Source organism: Sordaria macrospora, chromosome 5 (assembly GCF_033870435.1).
Source record: "Sordaria macrospora chromosome 5, complete sequence".
NCBI classification, from domain to species: domain Eukaryota; kingdom Fungi; phylum Ascomycota; class Sordariomycetes; order Sordariales; family Sordariaceae; genus Sordaria; species Sordaria macrospora.
Genome location: NC_089375.1, coordinates 3913634 through 3938570, shown reverse-complemented (window position 1 = coordinate 3938570; position 24937 = coordinate 3913634). Strand labels below are relative to the sequence as shown.

The window sequence follows — 24937 nt, the reverse complement described above, 5'->3', positions numbered from 1 at the left end:
TGATCACCACGAATCACCACGAGTTTTCTTGCCTGAACTCTGACTTCCAACGAGCCAAAGTATCGCTCATGATCGCTTGTTATTTCGTCATTTCCACCGAAAGTCATCTAATTCTTTCACCGATCTTTCACCCCTCTCTACCTCGATACCAAGGGATCCTGCATAACCACCTGCCGTCTTCCTTTGTCCCACATAACCCAAGTCTCTACGAAAGCCCTCGCTGTTTGCTTCCTTTGCGACACCCTACAGGCGTCGCACAAGGGACTTGACGCCTTGGGGTTCACAAGGCGCACCTGGTTGAAAGGGCTGATCGAGACATAGGCCGGCGGTGAAGGCTACTTGCATGATCCTGAACGACTGTCTGTGACGACACCAGCAAAAAGGGGTTCATGTGAGCCGTGGTTCGAGGGTACAATGTCTTGCCTCTTGGTATGAATGTTGGAAGGGTATGAAGAAACACAATGTGCCGTGTTGTTGCTTCGCGGAACTGCAGCCGGGGTTTGAGTGGGCGTATATAGTCCCAAGCAAATCACCTCAACAATCACGGCCATTACTTGCCCTTATACCCACCTTCGTCTTTCTCACCCCAGATGCTGTTAACAAACGTCTTCCAAACCTCCAGATGAACGGCTTCCGCCACCTAGCTCACGAAGCAGTCGGTCTCCCCACCTCAAACATCGATCTCGACACCAACGTCGAGCCCGATACTTGGCCGCCCACCCTCTCCTTAAACAACTCTTCTCAACCCGAACCGCCCCTTCAAGAATTCGGCATCGTCTCCTGGTCTGATGCCACTTTCAGCTCTTGGGGTATCACAGCCATTTCCCAATCGCTCCTTTTGACCCGAGAAGGCGAGGATCTACTCACGAAGCCGGTGCCGCTTTTACCTCTTTCCGCCTCCTCTCGTTCCGTCTCCTCTACACCCTCCCATTCCGGCTCCGGACCCAAATTAAGACCATCCACCAGGCCGCCCTCAGCCTCCAGCAACACTCCCTCCAGTACGACAGCCACACCCGCCACTACAATCACAGCCCCTAAGCCTGAACCACAATCCTTCCTCCGCCTCCTCCACATCCCCCACAAACCCCAGCACTCCCTCCTTATCAACCCCCACCTCCTCCTCCGTCTCTTCCACGTCCTAGACCTCGACCCCCACGCCCTCTACCTCTTCCACACATTTACTCCCGGTTTCCACGTCCTTTCATCCAGCCCATCTTCGCACAAACTTCCCTTCCTTGATGGGCAGGTATTGAGGTTTTACCTATCCAGCAACGATGTAACCACCATATGGAGCTATAATATCAAGAGAAGAGTAACGCTGGGGGTGTGTTTTGTGGATGAGCGTATGGGCCACAAGTTCAACGTCGTCAAGTATCATCTGGAAGTGTTCAGGGGGGTATTGGGCAGTCCGGTGGCGGTGGTGTGCGCTGATGTGGCGAGGGCGTGTGTTTGGAGGGGTGAAACCGGTTTGGAAGGGGAACGGGACAGTGGTGGCCTATATAAGGGGGTAAAGGCCGCGGAGAAGAAGAAGGGGGATAGGGCGGGGGAAGGGTGGTGTGCGTCGGATAAGATCTACACCGACTCGATGGAACTATCGCCCGTATTAATGGAGACGCTATCAAGACGGTGTCGAGACTTGGGGAGGGTGTCAACTAAAGCGCAGGAAGCCAAGTCAAGTCTTAGATTGGCGTTGCGGATGGCGAAGCAGTTGACGATCCGGAGGAAACTTTGGCGGGAACTCACTATTTCCGGAACCAACACCGCGGTAGACCCAATCACAGAGGATGCAAACGCTCAAATCCGCCTACTCGTCCGCGACCTGATCATCCCTCAACTCAAAGCCCGTATCTTCGGCTGGACCTGTCGCCAAAAGGAGGCCGTAGTCTGGACCAAGGTGCTCATGGCGAGAATATCAAGGACGGACGCATCGACAAACCATCGCGAGGCCTCGTCTATGCGCGTCATTGCCGTCATGACCATGGCATTTCTGCCGGCCACGTTCTTTGCTACGCTTTTTGCGTTGCCTGCTTTTCAGTGGGAGGTTATTGATGGGTATAATGATTATCTTCCGGGTGGTCAAGGTGGGGGTGGGAGAAGAGGAGGAGGGGGAGGAGGAGCAGGAGGAGGAGGAGGAGGTAATGATGGATGTGGAGGCGTGGACGGGGGGGATGATGGAGTGATTCAAAAGAGCTTCTGGATCTGGGTGGCGTTTTCGTTACCGTTGACCATGATGGTATTTGTGATCTGTGGTGTTACCAGTTCAAGTTGGTGGGAGGAATTGCGGAAGGAGTGGTGGTGGAGGTTAAGGCCTCGGAGGCGGAGGTGACCTTGTTTATCAATAAAAACCTGGAAGAGTGAGCGAACTCGCAAGTGAGTGAGCAAGCGTGCATATCACGAGCCATCACAACAATCCAACCAGAAAGGTGCAAAAAAAAAGAGATGTGGACTTACAGCTCTCCGAGTTCGAACCCGCGACGTTGCACGCACGAGAACGGGAGCTGGGGGATGGAAAGGACGTTCGTGCATGTGAGAAGCTTAATATCTCTATATCCGCTACACCATCCTACCAGCTTGCCACGGAAGAAACCATAGGGAAAAGTAATACAGATACCCCGCCGATTCCCGAACCAGTACAATACCATTGGGCTCATAACCCATATCTTCCACGGCTTCTCCCCGTTGATGATATGACTAGCCTAGAGCCGCGGATGGAATGGACTACGAGGACTACGAGACCCCTTTAGGTAGCTATCTATCCAGATTCTAGATGCAAGCAAATGTTATTGTTCGGGTTGTTTTTTTTTTCTTTTGGTATTATCTGTCACTTGAGAGAGGATAAAGTCAGAACTTTTATGTAGCCTACTTGTCTTCTGTCAACAATTGCCTGTCTGTTGCGAGGTACCAGGCCGTCCATTTCGCTAGGGCTGCGTCGGCTTCGTCCGTTGTATCGTTAGCCAGACCATCGTGACCGTCATAATCTTGCGTCCATCCCTAAATCTTGTCAGAAAAAGCTTTGTTCTAACGAGTGGTTAAAACTCACCTCCTGATCCCGTGGCACTTCCATGGGACGCACATAACCCTCACTAGACCAAGCATTACTCCCATCACTCCAGCCATAATTATCTATCGCCCCAGTCATATACGCTTCATCCTGCCGATAATACGGCATCTCCATGGCATACGCATCATCCAGCCCTCCGCCCTCGAATCCTATCCCCTCATGATTATTCCAACGGAGACTCATCCCATAAAACCTAGCCTCCATCTCATCCCACTCCTCCTGCTTATCTAGCTCATCCAGCTCATCCAAATTCTCCAACTCCTCCATCACAGCCTGCATCTCCAAAATCTCCAACTGCTCCGTTGCCGACGGCCTCCTCCGCGGATCAAAACACGCCATCCTCCTTATACTCCTATATCCCCCTTTTCCTTGTCCGGCAATCCTATTAAGCCACACATGCACCAAATGCGGCCCAAGCAGCTCACACCCCTTTCGAAATTTCGCATCGCGCACCCACACGACCGTAGCGAAGAGGGACCAGATGTCGGCCTTTGTTGTCTGTTTCTGTTTGTGTTTGTGGCGGGCGTACATCTCGGGAGCCATGAAGGGTGTTGTGCCTGCTATTTCGGGCCGTTTGGGGTTGTTGGAGTTGGAGTTGGAGTTTGTGGTGGTGGAGAGACCAAAGTCCGCAAGGGTGAAGTGATAGGTACCGGTGGAAGGGGAGTGTTCCCAAAGGATGTTTTCGGGGTTGAGATCGCGGTGGATAATTTTGTGGGTGTCGAGGTGTTGGAGCGCGAGGAGCATTTGGTGGAGGACGATGTTGGAGACTTGAAAATGGGAAGAGGGAGGGAGGATTTTTGACACGAGGGTTTTGAGGTTTCCCTGTTTGAGAGGGAGGAAGATCTCGGCCCAGTCGGAGCCGGTGGTGTAATCGAGGATTTGGATGATGTGGTCCTTGAATGTGTTAGTAAAGATTCAAAGCATGAAGAAAGAGGAAGTGAGTGACATACACATCGTGTTGATTTATCGCTGTTGACCTTGAGCAAATTTGTGATTTCCCTCGGGGCAAAGTCAAGCTGCTTGCTGGATAGACGATGGAACTTTTTGACGGCCATGATACTCCCGGTAGTCACGTCCAAGGCGCGGTAGACTTTTCCAAACGTACCGCCGCCTACTTTCTCCCCTAGCACATACCTCTTCGTCTTGACTCGGCTCGGACCCAAAGCGTAGAGCACCGGTGGTTCCATGCGAAACCTGTTGAGACCGTCACTTTCCCAGCGTAGCTCAAACTGATAGAACCGGCCGTGACCAAAAGCCACCAGTGAGTTGATTCCTTGAGCCACCAGGACTGATCGTTCGTCGTTTGGTCGAAAGTTCACGGCGTATGAACGGCTGCCGTGGGAAAAGGGCTCTGTGGAAGAGTATTCGGACTTGTCGCAAAGAAGAATGGAACCCGTGTCTGTGACGGCTCGAAAGGATGCGTGAAGTTCTGATATCCCTGATGAATCTGTCGAGTTCCAGACTTGTGGCAGGTAGATATCGACCGAGTCACTGCACCCTACAGTGTACTCTTGCTTGTCGAGATTGGAAAAGTCTATCCAGAGACCGGAAGTGTCTTTATCAAAAGCATATCGCTCGAGGTTCCACGGGTGGCAGCTGACCAGGGCGGCGGCGGCTTTGTTGAATGGCAACAGCCAGAATCCAAGCCGTTGCTGAGGTTGTTTATTGATCTTGTAGTCGTAATCCTCCTCCATTTTCGGCTTGCTTACTGGTTCGAGAAGACAAAGCACAGTCGGGGAGTGTCCTGGTCATGAAATTCACCCTCTCGCAACCCAGGATAGCTATATACCAGTCCCATCCTCTCCAAAGAAAGAAATGGGTGTGAATATCTCATCCCATCGTGATTCTACCGTCAATCATGCAAGACAAGCTGTCAGTGAGGGGGACAGCATCAGGTCAAATACCATGAGGACCCCGTACTCCATCAGCAAACCATGTTGGCTACCACGAGATGCGGTAGGTTAGACCGGGCCAAGGCAGCCATCAACGGGAAACCGCGTGATGAGTCTTTCTTTAAAAAATTCAAGATCTCACGCTGCGTGAGGAGGGAAAGGACCAATCAACGGGTGTCGGGCTTCAAGCTCCTGAAGTTGGGCGCACGCCGTTGAACTTGGCTTTTAGCTTTCGGGGTTTAGGCATGCGAGGCATGGTGGCATGACACCAATCGGGGGAGGGGGTGGTGTGGACGGCAGGACGACATGAAAATGATGGGTGAGGGGAATTTGTAAATTGCCGGTTGAAGCGCGGTACTTATCGTCGTATGTGCAGCATCTAACCGTGTTTGCATATAGCAGATGAAGACATCGTCAAGTTCAGTGTCAAGATACAGAAATGTTAAACTTCCAGTGCAAATCCCCTCCCCCCGCTGATATTCCCCTCACACTGTACCACACTGTAACACACTGTGCCCATCCACCCGACCCCAGGATCTCCCGCCGGCAACCAGATGGAAGCCCCACTTATCTCCACAGTATCGGCCCCACTTCTGTCGCAAATGGAAGTTCTCTTTCACGTCATTCATCGGGCCTCGGAACAGAAGGGTGCGCGATTGAATTTCAAATCCGCGGTTTTGCCTTTTGCCTTCCATTTCCTCCTTTCCTTCCGCGAACCGCCACACAAACCTCATCACCAGCTTTGCGCACGACAACATCACAATCATAAGACGGACTCGCGACTGAGATCCCTTCCTTCGACAGATCCTAATCCAAAACCCTCACAACTATCGCCGGTATCACCGCGCATCCGCATCCAATCCTCAAATACCAAACCTCAACCTCAACATTCCCAACCCAAACCAAACTGTCAACACCAACAACGACAAACAAAATGTCCCGCCGCCTCCTCTCCCTCACCCGCCCCCTCTCGGGCCTCATCAGACTCCCAGCCACGGCCCGCTACTCCTCCTCCTTCCTCCAACGCGGCCCCGCCCCTCCCCGTCTGCCCGCCGACCAACAAGCCGAATTCGAGCGTCTCCAAGCCGCCGCCGAAGCCGCTTTGTACACGCACACCACCATTTCCGACATCTCCCAAAACCCCGCCGGCACCCCCACCACTCCCGCCTCGCCCGAAAACAATTCCAAGCACGTCACCCAACCTGCCAGTGAGAATACAGTAGCGACGCAAGCACCAGTAATCGAAGACGCCTCGCAGACTTTCAGCGGCGGCATCCGCAAGGGCGCGCCGCCCGAGTTCGAAGGGGACGTTAACCCCAAGACCGGCGAGGTTGGTGGGCCGAAGAATGAGCCTTTGCGGTGGGGGGCGGGCGGGGATTGGAGTTTTAACGGGCGGGTTACGGATTTTTAGACTAAAAACTAAAAGTCTATTTACTTGTGACCGAGCTATCGGTCCCGTCCTGGTGTGTAGCACTCTGCCAGTAACGGAGGGAGTCGGAAGGAGAAAGGGATATTACGGGGGAAGGGTTGGGAAGAGAGAAAGAAGGGAAAGAAAAGAAAACGGAAGATATACGTATATGGGATATATGGAATACATGGGGATGGATGGAATGGGTAGCTAGGTACAAGCAGGTGGATGGTGGGTGGGTGGGTGGGTGGCAGGCAGATTGGAAATGGAAGCAAGCAAAGATGATTGTGCAGAACGTATATTAGGACTGTGAGGTTGTCTTAGTCTACGCTGGCACCTTTGTTGTCTGCTGCTTGATGAGGGAGGTATTGGAGATTGGATACCTCTCGGGTCAGGAGCTACTCGTCAGTGCTAGTTTTGTAGGCCTCACGAGTAGGCTCAGGCTGTACGATAGGAGTGGTTTTACCTGTCTGGGCTAACAAGAAATTGACGTTGACAAGACACTCGTTATAATTCTCGTGACAAGGCACTTAAAACGGATGAGAGCTAATAAAAAGTCGTCACTGATCTGATCCACACCTGTGCAGGCCGTGTGGCTAACAATTTCCTCTAGCTCTAATAACCACGTCTATACCCTGTCAGCCTGCTATCACCAAGAATTCGTAGTTCATATATCAACGCTCCCAGCAATACATACTCGCGAATCTGTATAGATGGCAAGGTACAAACCAAAACACAGCAATATAACCAACCACTTCAACTGTCTTCCACAAGGTTCTCTTCATTTAACCCTTGGCTCATCTAAACAAACAGCCAGTCTGGTATCAAACATGTCCGGCAACACAACAACAAAACAAGCAATGCAACGCTCTCTTTCTCTTCCTTACACAGGTTGTGATACATGTGTTTTTTTTCACAACTTCTAATCCGCTCCTCCCACCTTCTAGTGTCCCAAAAAGTGTGTCCCAAAATTTGCCATCATTCCACATGTCCCTTGTTCTAAATGTCTTGCTTAAATCTCGCCCTCTTCTTTGTCCTCATCCTGGGCCTCCTTAGGCTCCTCAATCGCAGGGACCGGGGTAGCGACAGGAGCAGCGGTGGTAGTGGCAGTGGTGGTCGTACTAGTAATCGTGGTGATGATGGCCGCAGCGGCGGCGTCAGCTGCGTCGTGCTCAGCAGCAGCAGCCTGATCACCATCTGCAGCAGGAGCGACAGGCGCGGCGGGAGAGGCAGCCTTAGCCGACTCTTCCGCAACGACCGCAGGCGGTACCGTAGCCTCCCTAACCTCCGTGATGGTCTCCGTGACCACAGCCTTTACGACCTCGGGTTCAGGGATAGGTCGAGAAGCCTCTTCAATGACTGCCTCTACCGGCGTTGATGGTTCCTCCACTGCCTCCTCCGGCTCCTCAACGATGGTATCGTCGTTATCGTCCGCCGTTTCCGTCTCCGGTTCCGGTGCAGGAGTCTTTTCGACTTCTGCGGGAGGTTTAGCTGGGGCATCAAGGTTGGAAACCGCTGGAGACTCGGGCTGGGGTTCGGCTTCCTTGACTGGCTTGGGCTCGGACTCGGCCTCCTTTGCTTCTGGTTGAGGGGTAGCGGCTTTCTCGAGCTCGGCTTCCTTCTCCGGCTCCGGCTCCTTCTCCTTCTCCTTCTCCTTCTCCGGCTCCGGCTCCGGCTCGCCAGCTGTTTCCACTTCCTTGTCTTCCTCGACTGCCTTTTCTGTCTCCTCGGTCTCAGCAGGCTTATCGGTCATCTCGACATCCTCCTTTTCACTTTCAGCCCTCTCGTCTTCCTTTTCTTGACTCTTCTCCTTTTCCTGCACCGGTTGAGCCTCCGGCTCCAATTCCATCGTCACATCCCCATCCTGGTCCTGCTCTCTCTGCTCCTCAGGTTCCTTCTCTGGTCCCTTCTCTCCCTCCTTCTCCTTCTCCTTCTCCTTCTCCTTCTCCTTCTCCTTCTCCTTCTCTTTGCACCCCTCGCTACTCTCACCCGGCTCATGATTCTCCTTATCCTCATCAGCCGCAGCCTTCCTGCCAGTCCCGGCCGACGGCCACCACTTGCTACTCTGCTGACCCTCATCAGACTCCTTCTCACGCTGCTCCTGCGGCGTCCCGCTCAGCCTAATCTGTCCCAGCTTGTTGAAACTCGAAAGTGGCGGGCTTTGTGCAATCTCCCGATGAGTCTTGTTGATTCTTTCGCGTCTGGCTTTACCCCTCAGTCGGTTCACGGGCTGCGCGCCATTGACCAGCCAGCGAATATCCATGATGGCGAAGCTGAGGCCGTCATGCGACGAGCGTGAGTAAATACCGTCGCCTTCTTCAAGGACGCTGCCCCATTCGCGGCTCATGATACCGAAGCGCGTGGTGGAGGCGTACTTTTCGAGCTTGGGGAGTACGAGAAGGGTCACGTGAAGATCGCGGTTGGCTGGCACAGCCATGGGGCCATTCGGAGGGGGTTGAGAGTATACCTCCGAGCCAGCCTCATCCTTGGTCGCCTGAGGACCATTACGCATGCTTGTGAGGATGTCCGAGGCGGTACTAACTGCCTCGTCCAAGCCCAGAAAGGCTGTATCCACTTCCTCCGGCCACTCGCCTCTGAACCAACCAGCATGGATGCAGGCAGCAATTACATCCGAGTCGTCAGTGTAGATGTCGGTACCCCAGAGAGCTCTCCTGGCAGTGATCTCCTCCCGGGCTTCGGGGGTGAGATGGGCCTTGCTGATCTTCACCGTCAAGGTGCAATTTTCCTTGCCCTGGATCAAATCCCATGGCAAAGGCCGAGGGGTCGACTTGAAAGGTTGACGAGGTGGCCGTTTGGTGCGTGAATCCTGCCTGCGCGATGGCGACAGCTTGGGATCGTACACAACCTCACCCAAGTGTGACCGCGGAAGATGGGCCACGCTTTTCAGCACGTCTTTTGATCTGACCTCATGCTTGGGTTTGGGGAGCTGGACCGGAGGAGGACTCGGGGGTTGTACCAGAGCTGCTTTGGCCGGACCGTTGCTGGGATGAGGCATCGATCGAGGAACGACATGGTGATGATGATGAGTCGTCGGCAAATCCTTAGAAAGCATTGCATTGGGCGGAGGCACGGATGGTGCCCCAGTCACGTTCTTGAACGGCGTATTCCCCATGAGCGCAGGCCCAGGGCCTTGCTGGAGATCATGCCGGTGATGATGATGGTGATGGCTGGATTTGTTAGTAGCTCCCTGGGACAAGAATGATATAACATCAACGTACTGATGATGGTGGTGGGTATGATGAGTCTTGGCTTTTTTGCCGCGACCCCCCACGGGAGTCAACCTCCCTGTGCTATCCTCGTCCATTCGGGATTCGTCGTCCTTGAGCTTTCTACGTTTACCACGGCCAGGGCCCTTGGGTCCAGGCTCGGCAACTTCTTGAGGTTGTGGGACTCCGTCGGAATCCTCACGACGCATCAAGGTGGACCCAGTAAAGGGAAGCTGCTGCATTCCCAATCCTGTGGGAATAGGGCTCATAGCGCCAACACCGGTACCGATTCCGGAAAACATGCGTCCGAACTCGCTCTTGATACCAGGTTCGCCTGTTGGGCCGGCCAGCTGGGGTTGGGCACCCTGGACAGCCTGGGGCAAAGGCGAAATGCGGCCCTTGCGATTGATCTCCTGAATGCCCAACAAGTTCCGCTGATGTCCAGGGGGAGCCAGTTCTTCCATATGACGAGTCCTCGGGGAACCGTACAACGAGCCCGTACCCACACCACTATAGGCGACTGACGGAGGGGGCACTGGCTGGTCTTCTCTGGTGCGAGGGGGGAGCTGCTGGTGTTGCATATAATATGGATGCTGGTGTTGCTGCTGTTGTTGTTGCTGCTGCTGTTGTTGCCGTTGCTCCATATGCATCATATTCATCCGTTGTCGTTGTTCCGGAGACTCAAACTGCATAGGACCCGGGCCATGAGCTGCCATGGCGTGTTGTTGATGGGGCGGGAGCGACGACGGAGGATATCGATCCGGCGGCGGACCCGTCGCATACGACGGGTGGCCACTGTACGGGGGCGCAGTGGTCACCGGATGCTCGTGCGGATGCCTGGGCATGTGTCCGGGCTGATCGTAGGGGCCTCGCGGCTGTTCAAAGCTCGGCCTATGCCAATGGCCTTGCTCTCGTGGATCAGGAGGTCGGCCAAACTGAGGAGGCGCTCTCTGATGCTCCATCTGGCGGGCATATTCGGCTTGTTGCATTGGGTGTGGCCGTCCAGCGTCACTCCCCGACATGGTCCTCTCGCGGCGCTCCCTCTCACGCATCTCTTGAAATTCTCGTTCCTGGCGCTCCCTCTCTTGCCGTTCCCTCTCAGTCATGAACCGCTGTTCCTCGTAGTTGGGCACTCGAATGGGACGTTCGGGGTTGTATTCTTCGACCGCTCTCCTGTCCTCCCTATGTCCATACATGTCGTTTGGCGGTGGTCTGCCCATTTCCAATGGACGTGGCGGAGGAGCGTTCGGGAAGGATTTGGGCTGACTGTTGGGCCGCGGCGGCACCCCAGTCCCAGCCATACGTGCCTGCTCCCTTGCTTGTTCTGCAGCAGTTAGCGGCGGGCCCCTATTGCTGTAGACCTGCGGTGTACCATAACGCTGCACTTCCGGGGTGTAGCCACCCGAGGGCGACGCAGCGATGCCCGTTCTAGGGTCCCTGGCATCTCCTCTAGGATCTCGGGGGTCTCTAGGATCGCGCGGGTCTCGTGGGTCACGCGGGTCTCGAGGATCGCGGCCGTCGAACAGTCTATGGCGGTCGGGCGTCTGTGGTCGGCGGAAGCCAAAGTCGGGGCCTGGACCTCCCATCGTGTGCATTCGGGGGGATGCATGCATGGGTTGGTTATACGGCGGACCTGACACGCCCGAGGGAGGTCCAGGCGGGTATGGACCGGCAGGAACGCCGGGATCGCGAGCTGGTGGAGGGCCACCAAGCATGGAGGAGATGGACATGCTGCTTCCAGAACCGGTCCTTGGCAGAGACTCTAAGGCAGGGAGCTGGCGGTCCCTAGGAAACGCGTTCGGCGGCCCGATCGCGACCGGAGGAGCTCGAGGAGGCGGGATGCCAAAGGATCCACCCATCTGGTGCGCATTCGGCGGCGGGCCTTGTTGAGAAGGGTGTGGCGGCTGCGGTGGCTGCTGTTGCTGCTGCTGCTGCTGTTGATGAGGACCCGGATGTTGTTGTTGCTGCATGTGTTGCTGGGGATGTTGTTGCGGATGCGCTTGCGACGGCGGTTGTTGAAGCTGCTGCTGGTGGGACGGCGGCGGCGGGCCCTGAGGAGGCGGTCCCTGCTGAGGAGGGGATGTAGGCGGCGGCATCGCGCGATTAACAGGGCCGGGGCCTGATGTAATCGAAGAAGCGCTCGGGTGTCGTGAATGCGCCGGGGGCATCATCGGGCCGGACTCGTGTCGCAAATGCCGGGGCGGACCAGCGTAGTACTGGATGGGATCGGAGTGTTTGCGCGTGTGCAGATCTGCATGAAAAGTTGAGTGCGACGATGGGTGGGCAGAGGGTGAATAATGCTGCGACTGCGGCGGGGGTGGTTGCTGATGCGCTGGTTGCGGCGGGGAGCGATGTGATGGTGGCTGATGCTGCTGCTGCTGCTGCTGCTGCTGGTGTTGCTGCTGCGGGTGCTGCTGATGATGGGGATGATGGGGATGAGGATGTTGTTGCGCGTGTGGTTGAAGTGGCGGCTGCTGTGGTGGCTGCGATGACGCGGGCGGGAATGGTGGGCGACCAAAAGCGGCGGTGGTCGTGTTTTGGGCAGAACCTGGAGCAGCGTTCCCGTTCCGTGAAAACGGGAGCTGTGGCGGCGGCGGCTGCTGGTGGTGCTGGTGGTGTCTTGGATCCATCGTGTTGAAAAAGTGGAATGCCTGCTGGGAAAACCTAGGGCGGAGAGGACGGACGGACGCTCGGTTACAGGTACCCGCGGATCTCCAGTTTTAAAAAGTCGAGAAGTGGGAATAAAAAAAAAACAATGACGACTTTTTTTTCCAAAGTCCCTGCGCCTAGACCACCTCACGATCCTTGACTAGGGCTGCAACTGCACAGCGGCTGGACACCGACAAGGTGAAGAGAGCAAGCAGCACAGAGCAGCAACCTGGCCAAACTGAAGAGTCTCAACCACAACTCGACTGGAAGACGCCAAAGACTCGGTATTCGAATCTCTTTACTTCTTTCTCGAGACGTCTTAGCTAGATTGACGGGGAAGTAGACGATGGAGTTGAAAAGTTGTTGCTAACCTGAATGGCTGGGTTCTGGATTCGACCTGTGATGGCGCGCCCAGACGAGTGACGGGGATGCAACTTTGAAGAAAAACGCGGTTTGTTTGATGGAAGCAAGAGGATCAGTCAGGACAGGACCCCGACTCTCTGTTAACTGAGGTGACTTGGCGGCGGCACTGAGTAGCGAGAGGTAGTCAAGTAGAGGTAGCAACAGGAACCAACAACTGTCTGTCAGGCACTTGAAAGAGACGGGAGATTGTCAAGATGTGGTAATGTTGTGTGCCAAACGAGGGAAAGAAGCACAAGGTCAAAGAGGCGGAAAAACGGGAATTGTTGGTTTGTGACAAGGAAGGCGGCGTGTTCGAATGATGGAAGTGATGAATGGATGGACAGATTGGGCGATCAAAGTTCCGCCTGTCCTCTCTTCAGCTTGCTAGGTTGGTTGGTTGGGAAGGAAAAAGCACAAATTTTGGTGGGTGGTGGTGCCTGCGGTGCCTGTGCTGTGTGAGTGGTAGGTGTCGCTGTGTGGTGTACTTGGCCCTGTGGGAGAGGAAACCTAAGCGGGTGCGTCAGGTCGTGCGCAACTTGTCGTGCGTGCGGGCGTGTGTACCTGTGGTGCGCCCTCACCCATACCCCGGCTTCACAAGCTCGCCAACCTGCACGACTGGAACGGCCACCCCTGGACGGCCTGGTCCCCGCCGGCCAGGCTAAGTTATTATGGGGAAAGGTTGGCTCGGGGCAAGCTGCGTGACCGCCCGACGAACCTGCATTCGGTTTTTTATGCCACTCGTTTTTTGTTGTTTTTTGGCTGCTGTGTTCTTTTCAACAACGACGGTCCAACCATAGCAGCTTCTTTTTGCTTCTTGGTCCTCTTCTGCCTCTCGCTTTGGTTCGTTGGACGGGGGACAACAAAGGCACAGTTGGCTCAGTGTGTGCCAGTCCCCCAGCCGTCTTTATATACTGTAAAGACTTGGGAACCAAGAGACTGGACTGTGGTGGTGACAAGGAGACAGCAACAAACAGCACATGGTCTGAGCTTTATCTGTACAATAGGATGAAAGCCATTTGTATTGGGTGGAGTCACACGACCGGAAAGGAAGGCGGACAGCGAAATTCGCGAAATTCGACGAGAGGTCGAGAGCGAAAAAAAGAAGACGAAAATTCTGAACAGAAAAAGGAAAGCAGCCGAAGTACATACTCCGTACCACGGTAGCCAAAACAGGGATTTAGGGCGGACGTTAGCGCCTTCGGTGGGTGTGTTTGACGGACCGGGGCAACGGGGGGATGACAGGGATGATTTTCTGTCATTGGACCGAATTCTTTTTTTCACAGGTGATGATGTGGCTTGAGCGCCTTTTCCGGACTTCAGGGTCTTTTTTTTCACGTTTCTTATCTAATTCCATCAGACCTCAGTTATCATGTTTGTAAGTGATCTTTAGATCAAAAGTCGAATCAAAGACAACTTGAATTGAAGCTTCAAACAAGACGGAAGAACGGGCAATGTTGGTCGGATGACTGAAAGGTGCAACCCCCAACCCCAACCCCAACCCCAAGACAAGGTCGCAACCGAAAGGCGGCATTGACAAGAAAAAACCATGTCGATCTTGTCTCGACAATCAGGGCAGGCACGGCACAAGAGGCGGCCAACCACACCAAACCAAACACGGTAGGGCGCAACAAGGAAAGCACGGCAGGGCACCAGCCAAGTGGAAACTCCCAAGGGGACCCCCTCCATCATATCGTCCACTTCCACTTTCTTCTCAGGGGAAAGAGCGCCTCCCGTCCTCCAACAGAACAAGGGAATGAGGGGTAGACACTCGACTGTTCGAGGAATGCGGGCAGGTGCGGGCAACAAAGCAGCGAGACCCGAAGGAGGAGTCGTTGGGCCGTCAAATGCAACCTTTCCACTTCTTTGCGATGAACTGAACTGCTACCTACAATCAACCCTCGCTTTTTGCGCCATCAAGGAATCGACAAACATCCATCAATCCCCATCATCCGTCCCATCCATGCTCCCCTGACGCCTTCTCGGCCCTTGCCTTGTATCATCATATCATCGTCCCGCCCGCTACCTTAACTCTCGGGACTTGACTGAGGACTACAGCCCCGACTGCCACAAATGTTTCCGAGATGCGATGCGTTGTGGTGGGTCACGGCCATGCCGCTGCGGTGATCTGAGGCACGGATATCTCACCCTATGACATTTGACAGCGTACAGTCGGATGCTACGGAAGAGGATGGCCAGTGATGCCACCATCCACAGGCTCGGAACCTTATCGACCGATATCTTATCAGCAGCCGCCTCCTGTACCCAATCTCAGACACACGAAACACACGAAGCACGCTGTCAAGGTAAACGGTTTGGGGAATTTCTATCATCTGGAATGCTTCCATTTGCTAACAAACGCTTTCCTTCGTCACAGCCAAGACGGACTTTCCCCTGTTCCCCTCTCTCCTGAAACTTGTGGGGACGGCACGCCAGGCACAGCAATCCCTCTTCATCCCCACCAGCTTCGTACCACAACCGCCATATGGCAGTCCAACATCGGCTTCGGTGACGAACTAACAAGAGAGAGATAATTGGAAACTCTACTGGTGAGTGCCCAATTCAACTGGATGGAAGTTTTAAATCCTCGACGTTGGCTATACCAACAGCCTCGGTGCCGAGACTTGGGCCATGAGACTGAAGACATGAACTGGGTGTTTGCTCTGCCTTGGAATCTCGCCTTCTCCTGCAGAGGAATACGACAACACAAGGTAGGATGGCATCTTTCAAGGTAAGGCCAGGTGACGTACGATATTTGAGGTGAGTTCCATGCGTTCATGTCTGCCCTGCGCCCTGCGCCCTGTTACACAGCTCACCTCAACTTCTTTCACCTGGAAGGAGAAAATGCTATGTGGTCTTTGAGGTTTCTGAACTTCGAATTCCTTGACTAAGTGGGAAAGGACATTGAGATCTGCAATATGGACGGCATGAAGCAACAGTGCATATGTTGACAGCAGCGTACGCACAAAGCCAAATGCAAGGCAATGCATCTCAACCCGTCGCTTATACACCTTGCCATATTGCATCTTGCGGGAGACCTGCATAAGCAGTTACGGTTACAGCATGCACCATCATAGTCGGCATGCTTGGAAATTTTCAGAGACAACCAGGCAAGCTAATATCATGAACTTTCGAGTCATAAATAAATCCCTATCTTCAATCTATCACTACCGTATATCCACCAAACCATTCTCTTATCGCACCGGGATTCTTCGATCGTCGAGTTACATGAACCGATATCCTTTGACATTCACATGGCAGCAACGTAAGTTCACAAGAAAAGCTTGTCAAGCGACAACCTCAGATACCAAGAAATCGCATGCCTCTATTCAGGATGATGCCTGCGCGAGTGGAAGTAGGTATTTACATTGGGTAGGTAGATGTCGTGTGTTGGTTGATAGCAGTACTGCCTTAGACTCAGACGCAATGCTATGTACCGTAGAGGTATGCAAACTGCTAATGCCCTCGCCCAGTCGACAGGTCCCTGGCTTGGTCTCTCTGCCTTAGTCTTGAGCCTGCATGTACTCTGCACTCACTACATTCTGGACTTGACATGACATGACATGACACGACATGCATTTCTGTTCATCTGCTTGCGCACATGCCACATCTGCCCTAGGTAGGTATGTGGATGTGATCAAACCCATAAGCACAGCTCCATAACAACTCGATGTAAACAAAGGCCAGACAATCCCGATACCTACCAAGACCCCAACATCCAGCCATCAAGAGCCTCATTCCAGCTTCACTCACTCACTCCCACTAGCCCATGCATCCTGGCGCTCAGCCATTTATGAAACCAACGATCACTCTCCGGTTCCCCGAACGAACCATGTCTGTTGCGTCCGCATAGGAGGCTTAACGCACACTTAAAATATAAGACATGCCCATCCACCCCTTTCCTGGCAAGACACTCCAAGTTCTTCGACCATACCCATACCTTCGTGAGGTGACACAATCAGAGTTCCTTGACTTGACGAGATTCAATGAGACACTGCACGCAAAATGAGATTCCCATAGTTCAATTCATAAGCAATTCCCGTCTGGGCTGGGCTAGGAGTGCTGTTTCATGTTCCATTGTGGTACACTTTAATAAATAAGGACTGGAGGTTGCGTAAGACAAAACATCAATACCTAACCAGTTTGGCTGGGCTAGAGTCTAGTCTAGGCGGTACAGATATTTACAAACATTAGTTCAATAACTGTCAGGACCTAGGTAGCGTGCCTTGGTTCTCCTATAGATGGAGATACTTCACGACTAGTACAATATTAACGACTTGAACTATCAGTATTATTACCGTAATAGACGTACTAGATACTATACTCTGGACTCCTGAAATATGTCACTTCCTAGATTGTATCCTTGAGCGTTGTAGAAATCGTCAAGATCCCGAGGTGAAGTCGAAGTTGAGGTGAAGTTAGAAGTTCAAGTCCTGAAGCACCGAAAAGGAGGCTCCACTATGGAATAGAATCTGGCCAATCAACTAACACGGTTTTGGCTCCGTCGCTGACTTCCTGTTGAGGACATCATGACATCAGGACAAGGAGACAAAGAGGTCACAGTCAGCACACTCAGTCCTCGGTTTTCAGACACGGCCGGACTCCTAGTCAAGACAAGCCGAACGAGGATTCCATGCAATTTCACATCTCACAACCACCAGAAGAGAAAAGTATGGGACCATCAAAGTAGGGATTCAAGGTCATTAGGTATTACAGTTCACTAACAATTACAATGAACAAAAATATCCTAGGTGCTAACCAACCACTGCATTGCATTGCATTAACCCCCGATCGTTCATCAATTCGCTCATCACATTATCATACGATCATTAACCTCACTCTTCTTATACCACCCCCCTTACACCATCTCCCCAACATCATCAAACGCATTTAAGCATTCTTAACACCAGGCGCCGCCAACGCCAACAACCTCTCAAACCTAGGAGTACCAAGTCCAGTAACAGGATCCCACCCCTCCGTAGCGTTCCACTTGGCACTCCCGCCCTCATCCGCCGCAAACTCCGGGCGTCCCTGACATCCCGTGCCCGCACCGTTGACGATATCCGTGAACGCGCTCGGGGCCGCATAAAGCAAGGGGTTAATGAATCCCAAGCTCGGCAAGCCATGGCTCTTACGAGCAGCATTGAGCAGCGCCACCACACCAGCAAAAGCAGGTGCGCTGGCAGAAGTACCAGACACTCCCGCCAGACGACCGCCGATGTACACGGCGTATTTGTACGCCTGGGCGCTCACGTCGGGGAAGCCGCGGCCGTTGCGGTCAAAGAATTGCGAGTAAGTCTTGCCGATCTTCTTGAGGTAACGCAACACGGCGAGTTCCTGGTAGAGCGGACGCTCATGGTAGATGGAGAAGCCGCCACTCGAGAAATAGACGGCTTGCTCGGGCGCCGTCTGGTAGGTGCCGCCTACGGAAGTAACCCAGGGACAGGCGCCCGGGAAGGTGGGCTCGAAGTAGGTCGCGTTGGTGCCGTCGTTGCGGATGCAAGCGTCGCCTGGACCGGAGTCGCCCGAGGAGAATATCACGGACACGCCGCGCGCGCCGAGCTGGCCGATCATGGAACAGACCTTTAGGGCGTACTCGCGCGGCACAGACTGCTCTTCTTCGCCGTAGGAGGTGGACAGGGTGGCGGGGAGCTCGGAGTTTTTGAGGGAGAGGAGGTATTGGAAGAATTCGAGGTAGGGCTCGTTGGAGATTTCCGGGCCGGGCTGGTTGGCGGTGGGCACGAGAGGGCCGCGGCCACCGATGGAATACTCGCGGATGGGGATGGGGTTAGAGACCGCGAGGATGTATTGGAGGTCGAGGTTGGCCTCGACTGTTGGGGTTGTTAGTGTGCTGTTACAGATGGAAGGAATAGGGACATCTAACCTCCGATGTTCTCGGGAGACTGGTCATGGAGACCACCCTTGACGGACTTGACGGTGTAGTTGCGCTCAGCAGCACCGGGGACGAACGCCTTGGCAAACGAGGTGAAATCCTCATAGTTGGAGTACTGCTCGAGGTACGAGGCGAAAGCAACAGTGTTCTTCGCCGAAGCAGAGGGCGTATACTTGATGTTGTACAGGGAGCGGATCTCGTCGGGGTAGATGCAGCCGGTGCAAGTGGGGTGCTCTCCATTGGCGGCAACCTTGACGTTGGCGATGCCCTGGGTCTCGGGCTCCTCGTAGATCTCGAAGATGGTGGAGGCCTTGGCGGCGAGCTTGCCGAAGCGGGTGGTGGGCTGGATCATGTCGACATGCACGTCCAGCTCATCGGGGACGCTGTACTGGAGGGTGCGGAGCTTCGGGCCCGTCTTGTCACCGTCCTGCTGGTACCAGGCGAAGGTGGTGTTGAGCAGGTTGTTGGCCTTGGCGACCGAGGTGGTGAAGGAGACCCAGTCGTTGTCGACCTTGCTCTTGATGCCGTTGCGGTTGAGCCACTCGGTAACGGCATCCGTGGTCTCGTCCGAGGGGGCGACCAGGGAGCGGACCTCCTCGCTGCTCAGGTGCAAGCCATACTGGGGATGGTTGGGGGTGGACACGCGGAGGATGGCGGCCTCAAGAGCATCGGACTGGTGGGCGGGGAGGGCGATCTTGAGCGTGACGCTCTCGTCGGCCGAGGCGGCACGAACCTTCTTCCAGCCCGAGGGCACGGAAGGGAGACTGCTCTTGACGTGGGCAGAGGCGCCCGCGGCGAGGAGGAGGACGGACCAAAGCATGATGGGTGATGGTCGACAGGGGCCTGGTCTGGTTGGACTGAGGTGCGACTGGAAGGAGGGGGGAAAAGGGAAAAGAGGGGGAGGACGGGTATATTATATACTTTTACATCTATTATGTGGCCCATGGATATGCGGTGGGTGGTGGCGATCTGTGTATCCACGCAATTCCTACCTACTCTCTTCAGACGGGAAGGCCGCGACCACAAGCACGGATATTTTTGGAGTAGCAGCCACAACGGAAAGGCCACTGGGCGTATGTGGTACACAAAAAGCGGTAGAGATAGTCTGAGGTCTGTACAAGGGAACGACGCGTTAAGCTCCTCCCTGTTTGGGTTAACGTGCTCCCTGCACTTATTGGACCGTTTTAATCTAGCAAAACGTAAAAACCGGTTCGGAATGAATTCGTAGCCGAATGGTCGTAAAACCGGACATGTTACGGACAGTACATTACACATGCAGTCGTCCTTATTATGCCTTTTGACCTTTAGGCATTTTCGAAATGGAAAAATGCCTGATGGACTCCGCCCAATGCATTTCCATTTTTTGTGATGCCGATGATATTTCTTCGAAGGCCTTTCCTAACCAAAGCGAGGCGTATTGAACTGTCCATATTCGTGTTTCCGCGCGAGCGATGGATGGAAAGACGCAAGCTGGCAAGGTAACGTCAGGAATCACCCAAAGAGTTGAGTGATAGACGACGATCGGAATATGGGGGCTTTCCGCAGTCCGCCCATTAACTGGATGTGGTTACTTTGGGAGCGGCCGACTTGGCGAATAAGGGCAGGTCGATAGGCCTTCCCCCAGGTCTTTCCGGCCAAAAAGATCTATGAGATCATCGCCAAAGGAGCAGTTGCCTACCGAACGGAGTTTTGTCAGCAAGTGCGGGTTTGTTGGATGCTTGCCGATGCTAGTCGATGCGGATCTGTTGATGGAAAGAGGAAGGTCGAACGGCGTCTCGGCAACGCAACATTTCAAGACCACCACTGCACCACTAGGTAACTAACGGGCCGGGAGTTGCACTGTTGCAGTGGTCTACACTAAGAGGGTGCCATTGGCCAATCCGCACTAAGGTAGGTACCAGACACCACAAGCGGGACACGGAAAACTGTCACCGTTCCTGTCACCGTACGCCACGCGCCGCCATACGAGATCGGACTCTTATGCAGTGCCAAATGTTACAGTTTATGCAACAGAACAATACTACCGTCGGGCTGGTTGCGAAGGCTGGTGCTTGAGTTTGGTGTAGGGTGTATTTTCTGCGGTCATCCGCGGTCAGCAGTGCCAGAAGACAAAGGTGGTAGCCGGGCATGGGAATAACGGGATGCGCGGTTGTTGCTGGTCGTAATTTTATTTTGTTGCGGTATTGACAAAGTTTGTGAGGCGTAATCTGATGACAACGGGAACAAGATACTAGGTGAAACACTTGTACACCGTTGACGTTTGCCTTGTATGGGTGCTGTGGTAAGTTCACGATGTTTTTTTGTTTTTTTTGGCGCTCTCTAGCTCGATCGACTCAGGGCAACAACAACAACAACAGCCACTGGTGTGCCTCGGCATCTGCTTGGCAAAGCTTAACATGACGGGAATCGGGGAACAATTCTTTCTGCCAATGCCAATTCTGTCAAAACTGTCAGAATTGTCTTGTCAATACAATGCCTTACCATTTCAGCGGGGAACTATTGAATTTCTGGCATTTCCGTTCCTTCTCGAACGCACATCAAAATGTCGATCGGAGATGTGCATATGTGTAGCCATTCTCCATTGTGTCGCGAGCGTCGGGTTTTTTGGTGATTGAAGTATCGCTGCCCTGCCTGTGCTGGTGTTTGCTCGCTGTTGACGGGTAATAACTGACAGAGGAAGATCTTCATGCCTACCTATTGTCCTCAAACTCAATATTTTATACGGCATGTCTTTCCATACCGTGACGACGTGCCGGCACCGTAGTGTACGCGATGGAATGACATGCCAACGAACGCTGCCCGCCTGCTGACCGACGTGCCCCACCTTAGTGATGGTTGACCTTCCCCTTGGGGACATGGTTCTCCGCGTCCTTTTTTTTTTTTTTTTTTTTTTTTTTTTTTCGATTCTCGCATGATTAGGATCTTTTGCAAAATCGAATCGTCATGGTATCGATGGCGCAAGAGAGATTATCGTATGGCAATTAGAAAAGGCGGAATTGCCCGACCGAAGCGGTGCCGATGGGATGGATGAAAAAAGGAGGGAGTTGCAAAAGAGGAAGGGAGAATGACGGTAAGGTTCGAAGAGTCGGCATCCGTGTTTAGATGGAAACCACCATCACCCAAATTTAATTGTTCTTGTCCTTCTGTAGTTCTATATTGCTTACCTCGCCCCTTTGCCTCCCCCTCATCACTCGGAGCTGAGTAACGACCATATTTTATTTGGTGGTGGTAACGATCTCGGAGAAGTCTTGGGTGAGTGCGGTTGGCTGCTTGGCTGCCTTTGCCTTCTTGCTTGGCGGTCAGGGACTCCAGGGTTCGGTAGGTCGCTGCTGGACTGTGCCGCGAGAATCGGGTCATCAAACTCCAATCATGAAGAGAACACTGCGGTTTGTTTTATTCAGCTGATGCTTATTTTCAACGCTTCGATTTTCGGTTCCAAGGTCCGGTGATGGAGAGAGTTATTTTCGTTGTCCTCCTCCTCCTCAATCGTCGACGGGATGGGATGGGATGGAATGTCCTCCGGGCCGCTCGGCGGTGTTTTCCAGGGGACGGACGGCCCACAGTGGACCATGAGTTCCATGCCAAACGGTCCGGAACGCTACCACACCTCAACCGGATCTTCGGCAGCGGCAGCGGCAGCGGCCCTGGATCTGGACCTGGATCTCGCTTCCTTCCTCCGTCCAGGATCGCGGTCGTCTCTCCGAAGCAAGTCCATCGCCGTCCGCTCCGGGCCCTGGCAGCGACCTCATCGGCCACGGGGTCCAGGGACGGACTGATGTCCGCAGGTGAAAGTGGAGTCGGACCCATCAGTCCGGATGCGCACGGCTGAGAATGGGACAAGGCAATTCCAATTTTGCGGCGAAAAAAAAACGGACACCGAAGGACATGCCTGTTAACCCTCAATCACGATGCCGCAGGGAGTTTCCTGGGGACCATCTTGAATGTTCTTTATTGACACTGACAGTGACAGGCACGGAATCGAATTAAATCCAGACAACGTCGCGCTCTTGGCAGGGCACGAAACGACCTGGACGCCAGCAGCCGAACCAAAGGAAATGGAAGTGGAAGCTCACCTCACGAGAGACTGGTTCAAGACTGGTTGGTTCATATGCGGGTTCGTGTGAGGACGGCAGGACGCGGGGCCTGGCGGTTGGGGTTGGGGTCTGTCTGTACGACGTCAGGGAGATGAAGATAATCAGCTTTTTTGATAATTAGTTGGTTCATCTTGCTCCTCAGTGACGACCGCCGGCGCGAGACTGTGAGATTGGGAAGCAGGGGAGATTGAGCGGCCTGGGGCAAGTGGCCATCCGTTATAGCGTCTGATTGGCATGGTGCGGTGAGGTGCCTTGCCTTGTGATCTGTGTGCCACAGCAGTTCTATCATGAGGCCAGAGGTAGACGCGTGACCTTTAACCGCAACCGTTGTTACCGCCAGCCAGCCGAACCGCCGTCATGCCGCCCATTGTGGTGGTTGATGGATGGTAGGTGGTGGTGATTTGCTTGGTCTTGGGTCTCTTTTGTCCCAGGTTGGACAAGCCACCTTACTTGCAGCAGGAATAACATTTGTAGATAGGCATGTGCTCATTTGCAGATGGAACAGGAACTGATAGGGCCATGATGGATGGCCACGATAGGGAAGTACAGAGTCAGATCCTGGGTTGTCAATGGTGGAAATTTGGTAACACTTCCTCTTCTCTGCTCTGCTCTGGTGTTCATCTTTCTCTGGGAATCAAGATCTCGGTCGGACATGTAATCCGTTCTTCAGCCTGCTGCCTGCTATCGCTGACCTGGTTGACCGTTGATGGCGACGGCTATTTCACCGGGTCCAATGTCTACCTGGCTCTCACATCACCGACTGAACCAGACTTTCAAAAACCAGGGAGAGGATGACAGAGATTGGGGGATGATGGGAGAAAAGAGACCGAAGTGGTAGTGGTCCGTGCACATTCAATCCCCACCAGCCGACTCACAAGACGGGAAGTTTAAGACGAATCAACGGACCAACAACACCGCTCGCAGGCTCCGGTGAGGAGTCAAAAGGGATGATGATGTCCTACTATCTTTTGGGGCTTATCTCCAAGAAAGAGATTAGAAGAGCCGACAGTTAATCTTGCTTACCCGAACCCTCTTTTTACCGTTCGGCTGTTTTGAATGGTATTGTTATTTTCGGTTTCTTGGAACATTCTTGGCGGCTTGGCCTCCACTTTCTCCCCTGAGACGGTAAGTAACAAGATAGGTTGGATTTACGCTTTCGTTGGTATGTAGAGTCGGATGCGAACAACACCATTGCAGAATGCAGCATCTTCGTGAGTGGGTGAGTGAGTGAGAGAGAAGAAAAGGGTTCCGGGTCCGGCTTTGAGTTTTGGGAAAGAGGAGAGAAAAGACAAAAACAGGAAGATCCTGGCTAACAGCATCTTGAATCTGGAACCCCCAATTTCTGCAAAAGAGAAAGCCGGGACTAGCACTCTATATTTTTAATTTTGGCTTCTCCACCCGCTGCATCCACTCGTCTCGTCTCGTCGGGTCTTGGACCCTGGGAGAGTGGGAGGAGGTAAACTCCAAATTGTCCATCATCAATCTGGTACATTTTGTACGCCGCATCTGGGCAGTGTTGTAGAGTCGTATGTCGTGCCGGGGACGGCTTCCGGCAGTCGCTAGCCACGATGGAATTAAACGTGGGTTTTCCGCGTTTTACCTCCCGTCCTGTGTTGCTTGCCTTGTCGGAGCCGTCATGTCAGAACTGTTGTCTTGATGGGCTGTTTTGACTGTGTGTCTTGTCCTTGACTCCATCTCAGAATTCGACTGTTTTCCTTGACCCATCCAGTCCCCATCTCTCTTCCCCCCTACTAACACTTTCTACACAATTTGGCCATTTTCATCCTCCTCTCAGTCCTCTGGGGTCTGGCCCGATTTCCATCTCTTTGTTGTCCTTCTTTCTTTCTCTCTCTCCTTTCCGTCCGGTCCTCCTCGTCCCTCGTTCCATTGTTTGCGCTCTGCCGTGTCCGGGGGTCTAGATCAACCCTCTCTCCGGTCGAGGAACGTAACCATACCGGAGCGGTACCTTCAAACTGTTATGGTACCTATCTCCAACCACACATTCGCTCACCACCACTCACACGTCCCGTCACTCGTTATCCCGTCTCTTTTTTCTTCTTTCAGTCTTCAACAATTCCGAGATACCGCACCGCATCGCACACCGCACAACGATCGATAACGCAGTACGTCCTCACTTCTTGGTCGTACACTGTATACAGGCCAGCAGGTACCATCATCATCGTCGTCGTCGTCTAACTCGCTCCAGAGGTGCAGCAGCTCCCCAGTGTTGTGCAGTGCCTAGAGCCCCTAAAGCACTCCAAGCAGGCAAAGACCCCACATTATTACATCCCACTTTCCAGCAACCTTGGTCTCT

The 24937-nt window shown here is 53.6% G+C and overlaps 6 protein-coding genes across 6 annotated transcripts; 3 read left to right on the top strand and 3 right to left on the bottom strand.

Annotated features, from left to right (window-relative positions):
• Window positions 1-622: 622 nt before the first annotated feature.
• SMAC4_08125 (uncharacterized protein) lies at window positions 623-2326 on the top strand (the record flags this gene model as incomplete). The annotated part of the gene is made up of 1 exon (XM_003344144.2): window positions 623-2326. One exon carries the CDS (start codon window positions 623-625, stop codon window positions 2324-2326), a length of 1704 nt encoding a protein of 567 aa, XP_003344192.2.
• A 95-nt stretch (window positions 2327-2421) lies between these two features.
• SMAC4_08126 (uncharacterized protein) lies at window positions 2422-5060 on the bottom strand. The gene is made up of 3 exons (XM_066090749.1): window positions 4012-5060; window positions 3041-3955; window positions 2422-2991 (listed from the first exon to the last, which is right to left on the bottom strand). Exons 1-3 carry the CDS (start codon window positions 4753-4755, stop codon window positions 2860-2862), a joined length of 1791 nt encoding a protein of 596 aa, XP_065947300.1. The 5' UTR covers window positions 4756-5060; the 3' UTR covers window positions 2422-2859.
• SMAC4_13856 (uncharacterized protein) lies at window positions 4996-5169 on the top strand (the record flags this gene model as incomplete). Its single annotated transcript, XM_066091658.1, has 1 exon — window positions 4996-5169. One exon carries the CDS (start codon window positions 4996-4998, stop codon window positions 5167-5169), a length of 174 nt encoding a protein of 57 aa, XP_065947299.1.
• Window positions 5170-5887: 718 nt separating this feature from the next.
• On the top strand, window positions 5888-6364 carry SMAC4_08127 (uncharacterized protein; the record flags this gene model as incomplete). The annotated part of the gene is made up of 1 exon (XM_003344146.1): window positions 5888-6364. The coding sequence occupies one exon, from the start codon at window positions 5888-5890 to the stop codon at window positions 6362-6364; it is 477 nt and encodes a 158-aa protein (XP_003344194.1).
• Window positions 6365-7373: 1009 nt separating this feature from the next.
• Window positions 7374-11758, bottom strand: SMAC4_08128 (uncharacterized protein; the record flags this gene model as incomplete). The annotated part of the gene is made up of 2 exons (XM_066090750.1): window positions 9601-11758; window positions 7374-9549 (listed from the first exon to the last, which is right to left on the bottom strand). Exons 1-2 carry the CDS (start codon window positions 11754-11756, stop codon window positions 7374-7376), a joined length of 4332 nt encoding a protein of 1443 aa, XP_065947298.1. The 5' UTR covers window positions 11757-11758.
• A 5553-nt stretch (window positions 11759-17311) lies between these two features.
• SMAC4_08129 (uncharacterized protein) lies at window positions 17312-19398 on the bottom strand. Its single transcript, XM_003344148.2, has 2 exons — window positions 18521-19398; window positions 17312-18467 (listed from the first exon to the last, which is right to left on the bottom strand). Exons 1-2 carry the CDS (start codon window positions 19347-19349, stop codon window positions 17527-17529), a joined length of 1770 nt encoding a protein of 589 aa, XP_003344196.1. The 5' UTR covers window positions 19350-19398; the 3' UTR covers window positions 17312-17526.
• Between the last annotated feature and the right edge of the window lie 5539 nt (window positions 19399-24937).